The sequence below is a fragment of the Mesoplodon bidens genome (genome assembly GCF_964165515.1).
Source record: "Mesoplodon bidens genome assembly, chromosome: 5".
Taxonomy (NCBI): Eukaryota; Metazoa; Chordata; class Mammalia; order Artiodactyla; family Ziphiidae; genus Mesoplodon; species Mesoplodon bidens.
Window position 1 is genome coordinate 129,633,993 of NC_138161.1, and position 16,047 is coordinate 129,650,039.

The window sequence follows — 16,047 nt, forward strand, 5'->3', positions numbered from 1 at the left end:
ACTACTAACAAGTAGTTCAAGGGAACAAGAAGGGAATTTGAAAATCCCTATAAGATAAAATTCATTACATCCTGAATAAATTTCAAGAGAATGGGTTCTGCTTTCATCTTTAGATGTACCTCTCCTTTTTCACAGTACACACCCATTTGGAGAGAATCTTTTTCCTGAGAGGTGTTGCATATAAGATCAGAACCTGGTAATCACCCAGTAATCATTGTTTTTCTTGTTTCATTTTAATAGCACATAAATTTGGAAAGGAAACTCTGTATTTACACTCAGTGCTTTAAAAAAAAGTCTAGAGAAATCTAATTTATTTAAATGGCAAATTATAAAAGGTTCAATTAAATTAAATATTCAACATTTTTGATTGGGCTGCCAATTTCATGAGTACAAGTGTTCAGAAAGAGAAAGCTAGTGTGGCTTGCTCTGAATGAAACAAAGTAGCAAAGGGAGCTTCCTGTGAATGACTAGCATTTTCATATTAACCAAATTAAAAGAGGACAAAGGAAAGACAAAGGGACAAGAAGGAAGGGGATGGAGTAATAGCTAAAAACTAAATGAATCCACAGAAAACCTCCTGGAATTTCCAAGAATCCTATCACAGCATCACATTTTGTCCCCTGGAAATTCTCTAATAACAGGATGTGGACAACAATTTCTAACAAATACCTTCAATAAGGTTAGCAGACAGTGGCAACCATGATAAAAATAAAATACCTACCCTGCTGCAGCAAAATAAGAATCACTACCTTAGTTAATGCTCATGACTCAATAAACAATTAGTCTATAGGGTGGAACACAGTTGGAAGCAATTAGCCAAGTTTATCTACCAGGGCGAAAAGCTGGTAAACATTTTTTTTAATGTGAATTGGCATCCCTTGATCCTTGCGATTGAGGTACAGTGAAAAAGTCTGTTTTGCTGTGTTGAGGTAATGTGGCAATAAAAATGATAGTAATTAGAAAAAAAGTCTGAACCTTATTTTTTTAAACAACTTCATAGTATTCTTTTTTAAGCAAAGTTTGCAGAATGTCCAGAGAATAAATTAAATGCAAAAATTCACCAAAAAAAACAGCTATTTGAAAACAAGCAGCCAAGAGTAACAAATTGTTTCATTTTAAATTTCTCAATCAATATTTGGTCTTTGCACAAATGGCACGAAATACCTACCTATGTAGATTGTTTCATATTTAAAAGATCTCTTATTTGCAACCATGTATGATCATTTTAATCATAATAAACAAAGACATAAAAAAATTTTTAACTAGTCTAAGTACTGTCAAAGAAGAAGAGCCACGGTGATCTGAAAAGACTATTCAATTAAATCAAGCCAATCACTGATTTTGCAAATCAAGAGATTTGCAAGAATTGTATTAAAAAGGAAAAGTCTGGGCAATCTCTTTTGCAATTATACTCTTTTCTATGTATTTAATAATAGCAATGGAACATACTGGCTGTATATACGTTTTACTTCCTAACAAACCTTATGAACAACTGCATAAATGTAAACAAAGTCAAAATTCCCAAAAAAGCACAAGCAGAGAAAATGCACATTAGGACTCGAAAAAAAAAAATCAAAACATGATCATACACTTAATTTTATTCTATCAGCAATATATTCACATTGTTCTAAAATCGAGAAAAAGTTAAGAGCCTCATTCCCAAGTCCCAATGCCTAACTCCAAAGAACCACCTTGATTTGTTTCTTATGTGTCTTTCCGGTGTTTCTTCATGTGAATACACATGAACAAACACGAATATATTATTTTTCTCTTATATCTATACCTCGTTATGTACATTGAGTAAATGTCTGAGAGCCTTCCTTCCACATTTGTCTATGGAGAGCTTCCTCATTCATTTTTACAGACACATAATAATGTACTGTGTGGATGTACCACATTTTATTTAATCAAGTCCCCGTTAATGGACATTTGTTTCAAACTTCTGCGATTACAAATCACATTAAAATGAATAGCCTTTCCTATTTGTTATTTCATACATGTACAGCTATAGCTTTCAGAAGAATTTTCAGAATTCAGATTGTATGATCCTGTAATTTTAATCAGCATCGTCAAATTACCCTCCATAATGTTTATACCAATTTGCACTCCCTCAGACAAGGTATGAGAGACAAGGTTTAACTTAAAACTTGTTTCCATCCATCCACAGCTATTTTGAAAGTAATTCATTTGGTAAGAAAATGAACAAGTTTAGTGGCTATACTATAGGTCACGTATTTCATATTCATTAGATCAAATTCCCCTCAGAAGGTTTGAATCCTTGAGTAAATCTCACAGGAAGGATGAGAGCAGCAGAAGTGGTAACGGGTGCTATTTCCATTTATTCAATTATTTAAATTGACATAAAACTTCATACAACTGAGAACAATTTGGCAGTTCCTATACACAAGGCATTCATACTTTCTGTTATGGACAGAATTGTGTATATCCAAAATTCAGATACTGAAGCTGTAAGCCTCAATGTGACTGTATTTGGAGATACAGCCTTTAAGGAGGTAATTAAGGTTAAATGTTCATGGACCGATAAATGGATAAAGAAGATGTGGTACACAGATACAATGGAATATTACTCAGCCATTAGAAAGAATGGAATAATGCCATTTGCAGCAACATGGATGGACCTGGAGATTATCATACTAAGTGAAGTAAGTCAGACAGAGAAAGACAAATATCATATGATATCGCTTATATGTGGACTCTAAAAAAAAAAAAAAAGGATACAAATGAACTTATTTACAAAACAGAAACAGACTCACAGACTTAGAGAATGAATTTGTGGAGGGACAGATTGGGAGTTCGGGACTGACATGTACACACTGCTATATTTAAAATAGATAACCAACAAGGACCTACTGTAAAAAACAAACAAGAAAGAGAGAAAAAAAGTTAAATGAGGTCATAAGGGTGAGGCCTAATCCAATATGACTAGTGTCACTAGGAGAAGGAGAACACCAGAGATACCCGCACACAGAGGAAAGCCCATGTGAGGACACAGTGAGAGAGCAGCAGTACACAAGCCGAGAAGAGAGGCCTCAGGAGAAACCAGACCTGCTGACACCTTGATCGTGGACTTCCAGCCTCCAAAACTGTGAGAAAATAAACTTTCTCAGAAAATCAAATTTCTGTTCTTTAAGCCCCTCAGTCTGTGGTATTTTGTTATGGCAGCCCCAGTAGACTAATGCACCTTCTAACCAAGTAATATGCTGCTGGGAATTTATCCTAAAGAACAAAAGCTATATGTCCAAATATGACTATAGCTTCTTTATAAATAACCATAAGAAATAGATAATAGGCTAATTGCTGTACACCAGCAGTTTCAGTTATTACAGCACATAAATGATGAAATGTTATCTATCCATTAATTACTATGAATATGAATACTTCAGCCTCAAGGAAAAGTACACACAAAATGATATTACTTCTTCTTTAAGTATATAAGTGAAGGAAGATGAAAGTTTAGAGATAGATGGTAGTTATAGTTGCACAACAGTGTGAATGTACTTAATGCCAAACAACTATACACTTAAATATGTTAATGGTAAATTTTATGTTATGTAAATTTTACCACAATGAAAAAAAAGTAGAACACATACATAATTGTAGTTGTGATGTTTAAAAGGTACCAAGCAAGATTGGAAAAAGACTAAAAACACTGTGTTTGGTCAATAGGACAATCTGTAGAAAATAATTCTATTTTTTTTCACATCACTTAAATAATACTTCAGTTGCCAGTTTAGCAAATTACATATGTTTGTGTATGCATGTGTGCATATAAAAAGAGATTTGAAATGATACACAAACTTTTAACAATGGTTATGTCTGGTTAAGAGAAAACAAGAATAGAAATTCATCTGTATGCTTGATTTCTTTAAATCTGTAGGCATGATTTTTTAATTTAAAAAGTATTTTAATATTCGAAAATAGAAATAACTCAAAAAGGATGAAAAACAAACCTTAAAAGAATACAAACAGAAACAGATAATTCCATCTATATATCTAATTGTTAACATAACCACAAAGAAAAAAGACTTAATTCAAGAAATTTTTAATACAACACTCTGACTACACACTTTTTAAAAAAAATAAATTTATTTTATTTATTTTTTAATTTTTGGCTTCATTGGGTCCTTGTTGCTGTGCACAGGCTTTCTCTAGTTGCAGTGAGCGGGGGCTACTCTTCATTGCGGTGCACGGGTTTCTCACTGCAGTGGCTTCTCTTGTTGTGGAGCACGGGTTTTAGGCGCACAGGCTTCAGTAGCTGTGGCTCGCAGGCTCTAGAGCGCAAGTTCAGTAGCTGTGGCACACGGGCTTAGCTGCTCCGCGGCATGTGGGATCATCCCAGACCAGGGATCGAACCCGTGTCCCCTGCATTAGCAGGAAGATTCTTAACCAATGCACCACCAGGGAAGTCCCTCTGACTACATACTCTTAATGAAAGTTAGTCTAAAGACAAAAAGCATGGTAGAGCAATTGTAAATTTTACATAGCAATTTTGTTGTTGGAATGACACTGGTATAGTTTATTCTGGAACTTTTTATGTATATTGTAAGATAGAGTAAATGAATAAACATGCTAATATTGCTGGGATCCAGGATTCTCACCTTAAGAGAAAGGAGATACAATGATGGAAAAGGGAAAAGCATGGGAAAGACCCTGTGGTACTGACTTAGAACAGATGGATGGATGGAAGGAAGGAAGGAAGGAAGGGAAGGAGGGAGGGAGGGAGGGAGGGAAGAAAAAGAAGAAAACAAACCTAAATATTTTTGCCATCTCTGTCCACTGAAAGGGCCTACAAGTTGTGACACTGAAGTAGCCATGAGCAAGCTGGGCACCCGGATCTGGGATGGGGTAGGAAAAGAACAAGATGGCCCTGGACTATGTTATTGTACCTCAAGTGAGGAAGTGCCCAAAGGACTGGGTTGGGGGGTGAGGGGGTCGTCCAAAAGGCCCAAGAACCAGGTTAAAGGTGCCCCCACTGGCCAAATGTGAGACAGTGTGAGCATCAAAAAGAAAACTGAAGGTCCTACAACCGATTTTAAGAAGAGTTCAGGGGTTCAAAGTGATACTGAAAAATGGGGTGTCCTTAACAAAAGAATGCCAACTAATAAACATACGAGGAATAATAACTACAAAACCAGCATTTTGAAACCATCAGCAAAATAAATCATTCAGCAGGAATCGACAATCGATGCTAAAATCATAGCATAAAATTTTATTGGACAATAGGATATTCATATGGTCTCAAAGTATCACCCTGTGGAGATTACTACAAGGAAATGATGACTACTTTTGCAATGTAAAGAGATGGCAGACACCACCTTAAGTGATCAAACAGTATAACCAATCATCAGGCAAACTAACACTGCATGTCTCCTGATATGCAACGTAGTCTTTGCACCAAAAATATTTAACCTGAAAAAAAAACCTCACAACAACAACAAAATGAGGGACTCTGGACCGCCTGCCGATGCCAGGGACACGGGTTCATGCCCCGGTCCGGGAAGATCCCACATGCCGCGGAGCAGCTGGGCCCGTGAGCCATGGCTGCTGAGCCTGCGCATCCGGAGCCTGTGCTCCGCAATGGGAGAGGCCACGGCAGTGAGAGGCCCGCGTACCGCAAAAAAAAAAAAAAAAAAAAAAAATAGGGTTAGGAGACACGCCAGCCAAAAGCAGTGCATGATCCCTGATTGGACCCTGGGGCAGGACAGCATAAAGGATATCTGGGGGAAGTTTGAATATGGGTTGTGGTTTCAATAACACAAATTCATCAACATTAGCTACCATGGGTCTCACATACGTATGCTCTTTCGGAAGTTTTGGGAAGCGACGAGCATTACCTTTGACGGGTTAATTACAATATTTCTAGCCGAGCCATGCTCATCTCCAGTAAAGGCGGGCTGATTGTTGAAGCCTTGCTTTACATTCACAGCGGTAAGTTCATCCTGTGGGAGGAAAGGTACTGATTAGTCCGAAGGATGTCAAAGCTCCAACTGAAGCCAACATCCCGTAACCTCAGGAATGACGAACTTTGCTATACTCTGTAGAAGAGAACTGTTCAACACTCACCAAAGAAAGAAGCAACAGAGGTTTAAAAATCAATATATACATGTGCAGAGAGAGAGAAAGCAAATGTGGCAAAATGTTAACAACTATTGTCTGTAGGTGAAAATTCTTCACTAATAAAATTGGAAAAAGAAGAAAAAAGCAACCTCACCCCATAAACGTAAACTCATAGAATGTGCAGACTGGAATTGTTTCTAGAGAGCCCACAGCTTGACTGCCCCTACCTTGCCAGCCCCTGTGCACATCTCTATGCTATGTTCCAGAAAACTGGCTCACTCAACTTACCCAAGACCCCACAGCGAGTTAAAGACAGAAATGAAGGGCTCCTAGGCGCAAGGCTTGTGATAACCTACACACCACCACAGCCCTGCAACTGAGGGGAAGTTTAGAGCTTGCCAAGCTGTTCATACATCTCGGCTCACTTCACCTTTACCAATTATGAGGCAGATGGTAGGCGTGTGTCTTCATGCCTGTTTACAGATGAGAAGGGTGAGGCTTGCTCAGCTAGTACAGTAACTGGACAAAGCCAGCACTGAAAGACCATCTTCTCAAACCTAGACTAGGAAGAGAAATTTCCATGACACTGTGCACCAGAGTACAAATGCCACAGGAAAATGTGGTCTAAAAATACATAGTCACAATGCGTACCCTCCTTAAAAAAGATCTCCTACTGGATAGATATAGGAAAACTTTCCTTACCAAGGTCACAACACATCAAAAATAGCCCAAGGCATTTAAAAAAAAAAAAAAAAAAAAAAAAAAAGACCTTCCCCTGCCCAGATCGTTGAGTTATAGAACTAAATCAGGGTTCCCAGAATACAGACTTGAAAGAATAAAGGGGAAAGGTTTGCGTAAATGAAGCTACCTTCTGCTCCCCTCACTTCAGGCCAAGAAATGGTCTCAGAGACACCTGGGGTAATGGTAGCCACAGCACAAGAATAAGAATATACACTCATTCTTCACAAGTAATTGCTGTAAGTGTAAAATGAAAAAAAAAAAAATTCAACGGATCAAATCACTGCCATGATTAGGCAGAAAGCCTTAGGCCAAAATCGTTAACGACATATAGCACCTGAAAGGTCACCTTGGCTGAGAACTGGGGTCTCCTGCAGTCATGCCGTGTAACTTTACTTAATTGTGTGTGCTCTAGCTGATACCTTGGGCTAGGCACGGTTCTGGTGGGCTTTCAACAAACCCCACTACAGGAAGCTTAGCTCTATGGTAATCAAGTCTCCTCCCAGCATGGAAGGTAGCTGGAATTGGGATCCGCACAGAAAATGAGTTGCATGTATGTATCAGAAGACATCTCAAACTGCTCCCGCATTTTCAAATAAATTATTTGGAAATCTAGGGCAAAACTACATAATGCATATTTTAAGTCAAAAAAGTGTCAGTCAACTGAAATGAAGCAGGCATGCTAATGGAATTTCTGCAGCCGCAGAGTCTAAGGAAGAAGGAGGCACGTGGTGTCACGAGGGGAATGGACGAGAACGTGGAATTTTTATCTTTGCTTTAGCATCAGAGTAATACAAGAAACACGAATTGAGTGATCGCTTATGTTTTTACTAAAAATACATCCTGGGTTAATCAAGAGGGAATGTGTGAGGCTTTCAGGACCCGTTAGTTCCATTTAGTGCTGCTTCACTTTCTATTCTAAACTAACCCCTGCTCAGCTAGCTGCTTGTTGTGACTGACTGCTAACCACTGGCCTGGACAGACATGCCCCCCACACACACACGCACACACACACATGCGTGCGCACAAACACACACACAAAATCGCCAGAAGGAAAAGAACATGGAACCATGGTAACAAGTCTGTCAGCCACATCAGATGTTCCTCAAACTAGGATCCACACAGGTGCTGCTGGGAGCCTTGAGTGCTGCGAACTTTCCACACTTGTATTCTAAGTTTCATGAAAATGCATCCAGAGTCTGACCACTTCTCACTACCACCGATGCCTCCCCCAGGTCAAGGCCACCATCATCTCATGCCTGGACACTGCAACAGCTCCTAACGGGTCTCTTTGCTTCTCCCTTTGCCCTCTGAAGGCCACATTCAACACAGCAGCCCCAGGGAGCTTTGGAAAACTTGAGTGAGATCATATCACTCCTCGAAGCCTGCGATAACGCCGTACCTCAGAATACGAGCAGAGGCCCTATGAGGTCCCACAAGTCCCTGAGTCATCTGGCCCCTTATACCTTTCCGACCTCATCCCTGACCACACTCCCCTTGCTCACTACCCTCCAGCCACACCGGTCTCTCTGCAGCTCCTCAAGTGTCCAGCTGGACGATCTCCAGCCTCAGGGCCTTGTATGGTCTATCCCTTCTGCCTGGATTGCCCTTCCCTGGTTTCCACATGGCCAACTCCCTGACCACCTTAAGTCATGTCCTCGATGAGAAATCTGATGACCCTATTTGAAACTGGAAATGCTCACCCCATTCCCTTCACCCTAGCACTCCTAATCTTCCAATAATCCATAGCACTGATCACCTAAAACCCCACGTAATTTACTTATGATGTATCCTGTCTGTCTCCCCCACCACAAGATAAGGTCTGTGAGAACAGGGGTCTTTATGTTGTTCACAGAAGCATGCCAAGAACACAGAGCAGTGGCTGGCACAGAACACACAGAGGCATTCAATAAATATTTGTTGGAAGAGTAAATAAGTGAATGATACCCTGTTTCGAACAATTAACATAGTAAGTATATTCTGAATCACTACCCCATGACGTTGAGGTCCCTAATTCTGTTTGGATTTACGACTAGAGCCACTTAACCTCCCAGAGCAGTGGCTGTCGCCCCATCAATCCCAAGGCACCATCCTAAAAGCAAATATTTTTAAATGCCCTTTTTCCAAGTCTGAAATGAAATTCATAGACAATAACTTACCAACATTTTTTTTAAATCAATGTAGTGCCTTCACTCCAAAAGTTTTTTTTCAAAATGAAAGTAAGTTATAACAACATAGGTACTTGAAAAGAAAACCCTCAGGCATACACAACAAGACCTCTACTACCCAAAAAGTGTGGTCCATGGGCCATCAGCGCTGGCTTATTAAAAATGCAGAATCTCATTTCAATCAGCTTAACAAATTCTCCAGGTAATTCATGGACACATTAACCTTTGAGAAGTGGGGCCCTAGGAGACATCAAGAATTAGTAAATGTTTGTTCCTATACCTAGGATCACCATAAATGCAGTCAGTGCAAAATGCAGACTGATATAGGTGTGCTGTATTACTATTTCAAATTATCAGGAACGGCATGATGTGAATCTTCTGTAATGGTGAAAACTCTTAGTAAAATTTTCAAACCAACAAAATAAAATCTTCTCCCAATATATTAAAACGCAATAGTTATATTCCTCAGAGACTCAGTGTACACCGACTGTGTATTAAAATCATGCCAAAAAAATACTTTGAGATCATATGTAAATAGATTCCCACCTGGAACAGAGAGAAAACGACTTTGAAAGTTTGCTGGCACATATGACAATCCAGTGGGACACAGGACAATTCTTCACTGAGGACATCTAGCACACCTGGCCCCGCCCACTAAATGGCAGTGGCACCTCAACTGTAGTGATAGCCAACACCTGCTCCCAGAGTGTCACCACACTCCTGCAGAAAACCCAAGTGTACTGAGAGGACTGCTTTTACCTTTTAAAGCCCTGCCTCTGAAAAGGGGAATCCAGGTTTCAGAAACAGGGAGTTTCACATTCACACAGGCCCTGCTCCTGCTGCAACACCATGAGGATGGGACGTCCAGCTCCAGCCACTACAGGCCCCTACAGCTCGCAGCTGTGGATACAGGTGGAGGCCTTGCTGACCCCAGGGTAAGGATGACTAAGTGGAAATGCACACAAGGGGGACAAGAGCCCAGGCTCTGCAATAGACTGTCTGAATTTGAACCTCCAGCTCCACTGAAGAGTGACGCAAAGCAAGCTCTGGAACTGTTCCCGGGCCTCAGTTTCCTCAACTGTGAAACAGGGATAGTAAGAGTTTCTACTACTATTATCTCCATAGCCCAGTCGAGGAAACAAAAAGCAGAGAGGTTAATTAACTTACCCAAGGTCACACAGTGGTAAAGAACTCCAAAGAATCCACGTTCCTAGCCACCATGCTATATCAACATGGCCAGCAATAAGTATTACTGCTGTTGTCTGTGTCATATTTCTGGTTCAGGAAAGTGATAACCTGAAGCTTCAGTAAGCACTCAGAAATACAAAAGATCTGCTTCAGAAATTAAAAAGACCTTGGCCTTCAGTAGTGGTTCTCAAACTTTTGCATGCCATCAGAATCCCCTGGTGGGTCTGTTAAAGCACAGCTGCCACTGGGGCCCCTCCCCCCAGAGTTTCCAATTCGATAGGTGGGGTGGTGCCCAAGAATCTGAATTTCTAACAACTTCCCAGATGAGTGATGCATATCCAGGGACCACACTTTGAGAACCTCTGACATAAAGATTTGGAGTTGGTGGCTTTCTAGAAAACCGGGGCATTCCCATGCCCAGCATCAGGGCTGCACTCACCACCAGGAAGAAACTGGATGCTCCACCTTAGCTCAGGAGCAGGAAGTCCCAAGAAGAAAAGCCTGGTCAGAATTCTCTGCCACACCCCTGTCCCCACTCCAAAGGCACACACACAAAGCTACACGCACACAAGGATCAAGGAAGAAAACAAGTCAGAAAGTTTCTCTTTCACTCCTTTAACTTCTCATACACCCACGAATAAAAACACCGGGGCTGCAGAGTGCTCAATTAAATCAGGAAGCGCCCAGAGCTGAAACAGAAGGCTGGAAGGCACTTCTGTTAAAGTTTACTCACACCGAACTCTAGGTCAGCTTCCTAGAGAAACCAAGTGAAACGGAGGTGAAAACCAAAGCGTCACAACCAAAACATGCACCCTGATGGTTTTTCTCCTAATGTTTCTTTAAAGAGTGAAAGTCAACAGCAAGAATCCAAACACTGAGTTAAGAGTAAGATTCAGATTCCAGAGTGTTTACTATTGTTGTTTAGACAGTGTTTCTCAAACTCCAGTAATGCACAAACAGACCCCTTTGAAAGGAAAAACATCCTCTCTTACCCCAGGATGCGTGATGAACCCAATTTGGGAAAATGAGATAGGACATGGGTACTTAACGGCATTAGGCAGCGCTAAGAGATTCAGAACAAGATGTAACGTGTTATACGAACTCAAACTACAAACTTTTATGACGCTTTGCTCTGAAGGCCTTTGCCAAATCTAATCAAGCAAATATGTAAGGGAGAGAGTCCAGATTTTAAAACAGCATGCCTCTAAAATCCCCAAGCCAGGGGACACAAATAGCTTCCTCTTGCACTAACCTTGAACCTCTTCAAAGGTTTTTCTAAATAAGAGAGGATAACCACCAAAGTCCTTACCCATGGTCCTAACAGAAACTGAAACTTGTTTTGCTACACCTAGTCAAGAATTCTCATAAAAAATAGAACCGTCAGCTGCTACTTTGCCTATTTGCAAAGCTGAGACAGCTAAACCCCTCAAAATTTGGGGACACAACCAACCACTAATCACGATCTTAGCACCAAACCCTTTGCAGTAGAAGAACTCCTTTGTTGGAGGTTGAAAATTTTCCCATTGTACAGTGTGGGGAATAAAGAAAAATAAAGTGCCAAACATGAACTCAGGGAGTTTTAAATGTTTTTGTTTATCATTAACAGCAGCGGGGGCAAAACACTGTACACACATGTGTGAGCCCTAATACCTACTCAGCCAAGAGGCAATGCTAGCTGAGAACACGCATTCAGTCCGGCCTGGTGGCCTAGGGCAGTGGTGCACCAGGCCAGGCTGCATATGATTTCAACAGGTTTAAAACGGAATTGGTCCAAAAGTAACCTCAACACAGAGAGGAGAAATCTCGGCCACTCCGTCGTTGGCTTCAACTACAATGATAAGCCTTAAAGCAATTTTAGGGAGACAGGTACCCAGAGACAAACAGAAACAAAAGCCTAGAAACTGGCCCATGTTCATATGGAAGGCCAGCATTCACTCTGCATTTTTGTATTTTATACGGATACAAACGTCAGACCTTCGATATTTTGGGTGAACTCCAAATGCATCCATAAATCTCGTGCATGTACCTTGAACTTAAGAGAATGATGTTATTTTTTGGATCACTTTCAAAGCAATCTTTTAATTTCAATAAATGTTTCATCAGGAAAGTGAAAACATTTTGATGCTAGTTTGGAAATAGCTTAAGCTCTTTCTCACTCAAAAGGGGAAAAAAGTCGGTTTAGCACAATTTTCAATGACCATCTCAAAAGCAGATAATAAATACACACAAGGTGCACACACACTTAACCTCCTCCAGACTTCTCACCGCAAAGAACACATGCAGAGGTGCCCGATTTCCTCGGTCACCTACTTGCAACTAACAAACTAACTCAATGACTGTCAACAGACTGGACAGAAATGCCCAGCAGGCATGACAATGCCACAGCAGTAGAAGATGTCTCTCTATGCACTAGTTAGGCTGTGTTAGCTAGGGTCTCACCCCACACAAAATTTTTAAAAACAGCTTTATAACTGTTTTCCCCAACTTGTCCGCCTGTCTCCCAGAAGAGCATTCTCTGAGACCCCTGAGGATGTCTGCAGATCCCATTTGAGAAGTGAGGCTATGATAACACCCATCATGGATAGATTCAATAGTGGGTTTTTTTGGTTTTTTGGCCCCGCCATGCAGCATGCGGGATCTTAGTTCCCTGACCAGGGATTGAACCTGCGCACCTGCAGTGGAAGCTCAGAGTCCTAACCACTGGACTGCCAGGGAATTCCCAGAATCAATAGTCTTCAGGCAACACTTAGGGTTAGCAGATACAAATGACCCAAGAGATAAGGGAAAAATCCTTCTCGCCTCAGACCTCATCATTAACCAGTTCTATCCATACTTCCCTCAAAACGTGTCTCACATCTAGTCCTTCCTCTAAAATAATACACACAGCCATCTCTCTACACTGCGGCCACTGTCACAGCTGGCCCAGGTTGCTGCTCTCCACACACCTCCCCTCCTCCGTCCAGACCTTCGCCTCAACCCAGCCTGCCCACTGGCCCCTGATGAACCTTCCTGAAACACGTTTTCTTTTCTGCTCTCCCCTATTCAAAAGCCTCAGAGGCTTCCCACCCCACCCCACCCCACCCCTGCCCCACAGGACCTAAAGAGAACAGAAGCATCTAGCACAACACTCTACAGATCCTCAATAACATCTGTGGGCCTTCTCTGCACCTAACTCCAGCCTCGACTCAAAACACAATCACCGGGCTTCCCTGGTGGCGCAGTGGTTGAGAATCCGCCCGCCAATGCAGGGGACACGGGTTCGATCCCTGGTCCGGGAAGATCCCACATGCCGCAGAGCAACTAAGTCCATGCGCCACAACTACCGAGCCCGCGCTCTAGAGCCCGCGAGCCACAACTACTGAGCCCACGCGCCTAGAGCCCGTGCTCCGCCACTGCAGTGAAAAGCCCATGCACTGCAATGAAGAATAGCCCCCGCTCGATGCAACTAGAGAAAGCCCGTGTGCAGCTACGAAGACCCAATGCAGCCAAAAAATAATAATAATAATTAATTAATTAATTTTTAAAAAAAAACCACAATCACCTAGGCTGGGCATTAATCCCCTCGAACAACCAAGCTCCACCTCCCAGTCTCACTTCCATTCTGAGTGTCAGAACCACAGAGATCTGAGTTTGAATATACAGCCTTACCTATCACAGGGAACAACGTAACTGACCTCTCTGCACCTCAGTTGCTTCAACTGAAGTAAGACAAGAATAACTCACAGGGCTGAGGTTACATAAGATAAAATGTACAAAGTTTAGCACGGTGCCTGGCCCCATATTAAGTGCTCCATAAATGGTGGCTACTGATATAAAAAAATTAGAGCTTTTTTTTTTTTAACTTACATTTAATCTATTTGACTATTATATTCCTTGCCACATACACTGTCTTTTCAACCTCTAAGCCTTGCCTGATGCCATTCCCATCCCCTGGAGTACAGCATGAAATCTCTTGCCTTCTTCAAACCCCAGCTCAGGGCTTCCCCTCATTTGATCAACAAATAATGAAGTATACATCACTGTGCTAAGTACTGGGGATTCCACAGTGAGCAAACTGCAAGTGTGATAAATGCCCCAAGGAGAAGTACTGCCTGCTCAGAGCACACATGATAGGGGCTTAACCTAATCTGAGAATTCAGAAAAAAATTCCCTGAAGAAGTGGCCTTTGAGCCAAACTCTGAGTCTGAAATAGGAGTGAACTAAGTTAAGAGGAGGACCCTTATAATAGCAGGGTTGACATTTTGCGTGAAGTGATATAATACTAACTCTACGAAGACCACGAAAAGTTAGAGATGTATATTGTAACTGCTAACGCAATCGCTAATAAAAATAAAATGTAAAGAGGCAAACTAAAATGTCAATAGGTAAGTTTAGATTATTTTTAACATAGTTTCATAATCCAGAAGTAAAATGGTAAATAAATCGAACCATATCAGTAATTGGGTTAAAATTCAATTAAAAGACAGGGATTGCTAGAATGGATAAGGAAGCAAAACCCAGCTACATGCTATACTTTAAATGTATTAAGACAGATAAGGTGACAGAAAACTGATGGAAAGAGATATATACCATAGAAATGATGAACTTAAGAGGGCTGGAGTGGCTATATTAATACTGGACAACGTAAACTTCAAGATAAAGAGCATTATCAAAGATAAAGAGGGGCACACCATAATGATAAAAGGGTCAACTCATCGGGAAGACGTAACAACAATCACGGGCACTGTGTGCCCAACAAGAGACAGGAAGAGCGTGTGTAAGGTCTGTAGTCCTGGGAAAATGAAAGAAAGAATGCTGTCATGGCGGGAGCAAAGGGACGCAGGTGTGAGGCGAGACTGGGCAGTGGGTGGGGATAGAATACACAGGGTCTTGTGGACCAAGTAAAGGACTTCTATCTTTACAAGAGTAAAGGGTTTTACCCACACACCTATGGTCAATTAATCTTCGACAAAGGAGGCAAGAATATACAATGGGAAAAAGTGGTGCTGGGAAATTTTAACAGCCACATGTAAAAATCAATGAAGTTAGAACACACCCTCACACCATATACAAAAATAAACTCAAAATGGCTTAAAGACTTAAACATAAGACATGACACCACAAAACTCCTAGAAGAGAGCATAGGCAAAACATTCACCAACATAAATCGTACCAATGTTTTCTTAGGTCAGTCTCCCAAGACAATAGAAATAAGAACAAAAATAAACAAATGGGACCTAATCAAATGTACAAGCTTTTGCACAGTAAAGGAAACCATAAGCAAAACAAAAAGACAGCCTACAGAATGGAAGAAAATATTTGCAAACCATGAGACAGACAAGGGCTTAATTTCCAAAATATACAAACAGCTCATACAACTCAATAACAAAAAAACAAACAACCCAGTCAAAAAATGGGCAGAAGATCTAAATAGACATTTCTCCAAAGAAGACATACAGATGGCCAATAGGCACATGAAAAGATGCTCGTCATCACTAATTACTAGAGAAATGCAAATCAAAACTACAATGAGGTACCACCTCACACCAGGCAGAATGGCCATCGTTAAAATGTCTACAAATGACAAACGTAGGGTGTGGAGGGTATGGAGAAAAGGGAACCCTCCTACACTGTTGGTGGGAATGTAAATTGGTGCAGCCACTATGGAGAAAGTATGGAGATTCCTTCAAAAACTAAAAATGGAGTTGCCATATGATCTAGCAATCCCACTCCTGGGCATATATCCAGACAAAACTATAATTCAAAAAGATACATGCAACTAACACAACATTGTTAATCAACTATGGTCCAATATAAAATAAAATCTAAAAAATAAATTAATTTTATAAAAAGATATATGCACCCCTACGTTCACAGCAGCACTATTCACAATAGC

The 16,047-nt window shown here is 41.0% G+C and overlaps 1 protein-coding gene across 1 annotated transcript in view; it reads right to left on the minus strand.

Moving 5' to 3' along the window:
- Nucleotides 1-16,047, minus strand: part of MED12L (mediator complex subunit 12L) — a 319,746-nt gene that overhangs the window by 283,603 nt on the left and 20,096 nt on the right. Inside the window, exon 3 of the mRNA XM_081234367.1 lies at nucleotides 5,856-5,960. Coding sequence (XP_081090493.1) covers nucleotides 5,856-5,960 — 105 coding nt within the window. The remainder of the gene's footprint in view (nucleotides 1-5,855; nucleotides 5,961-16,047) is intronic.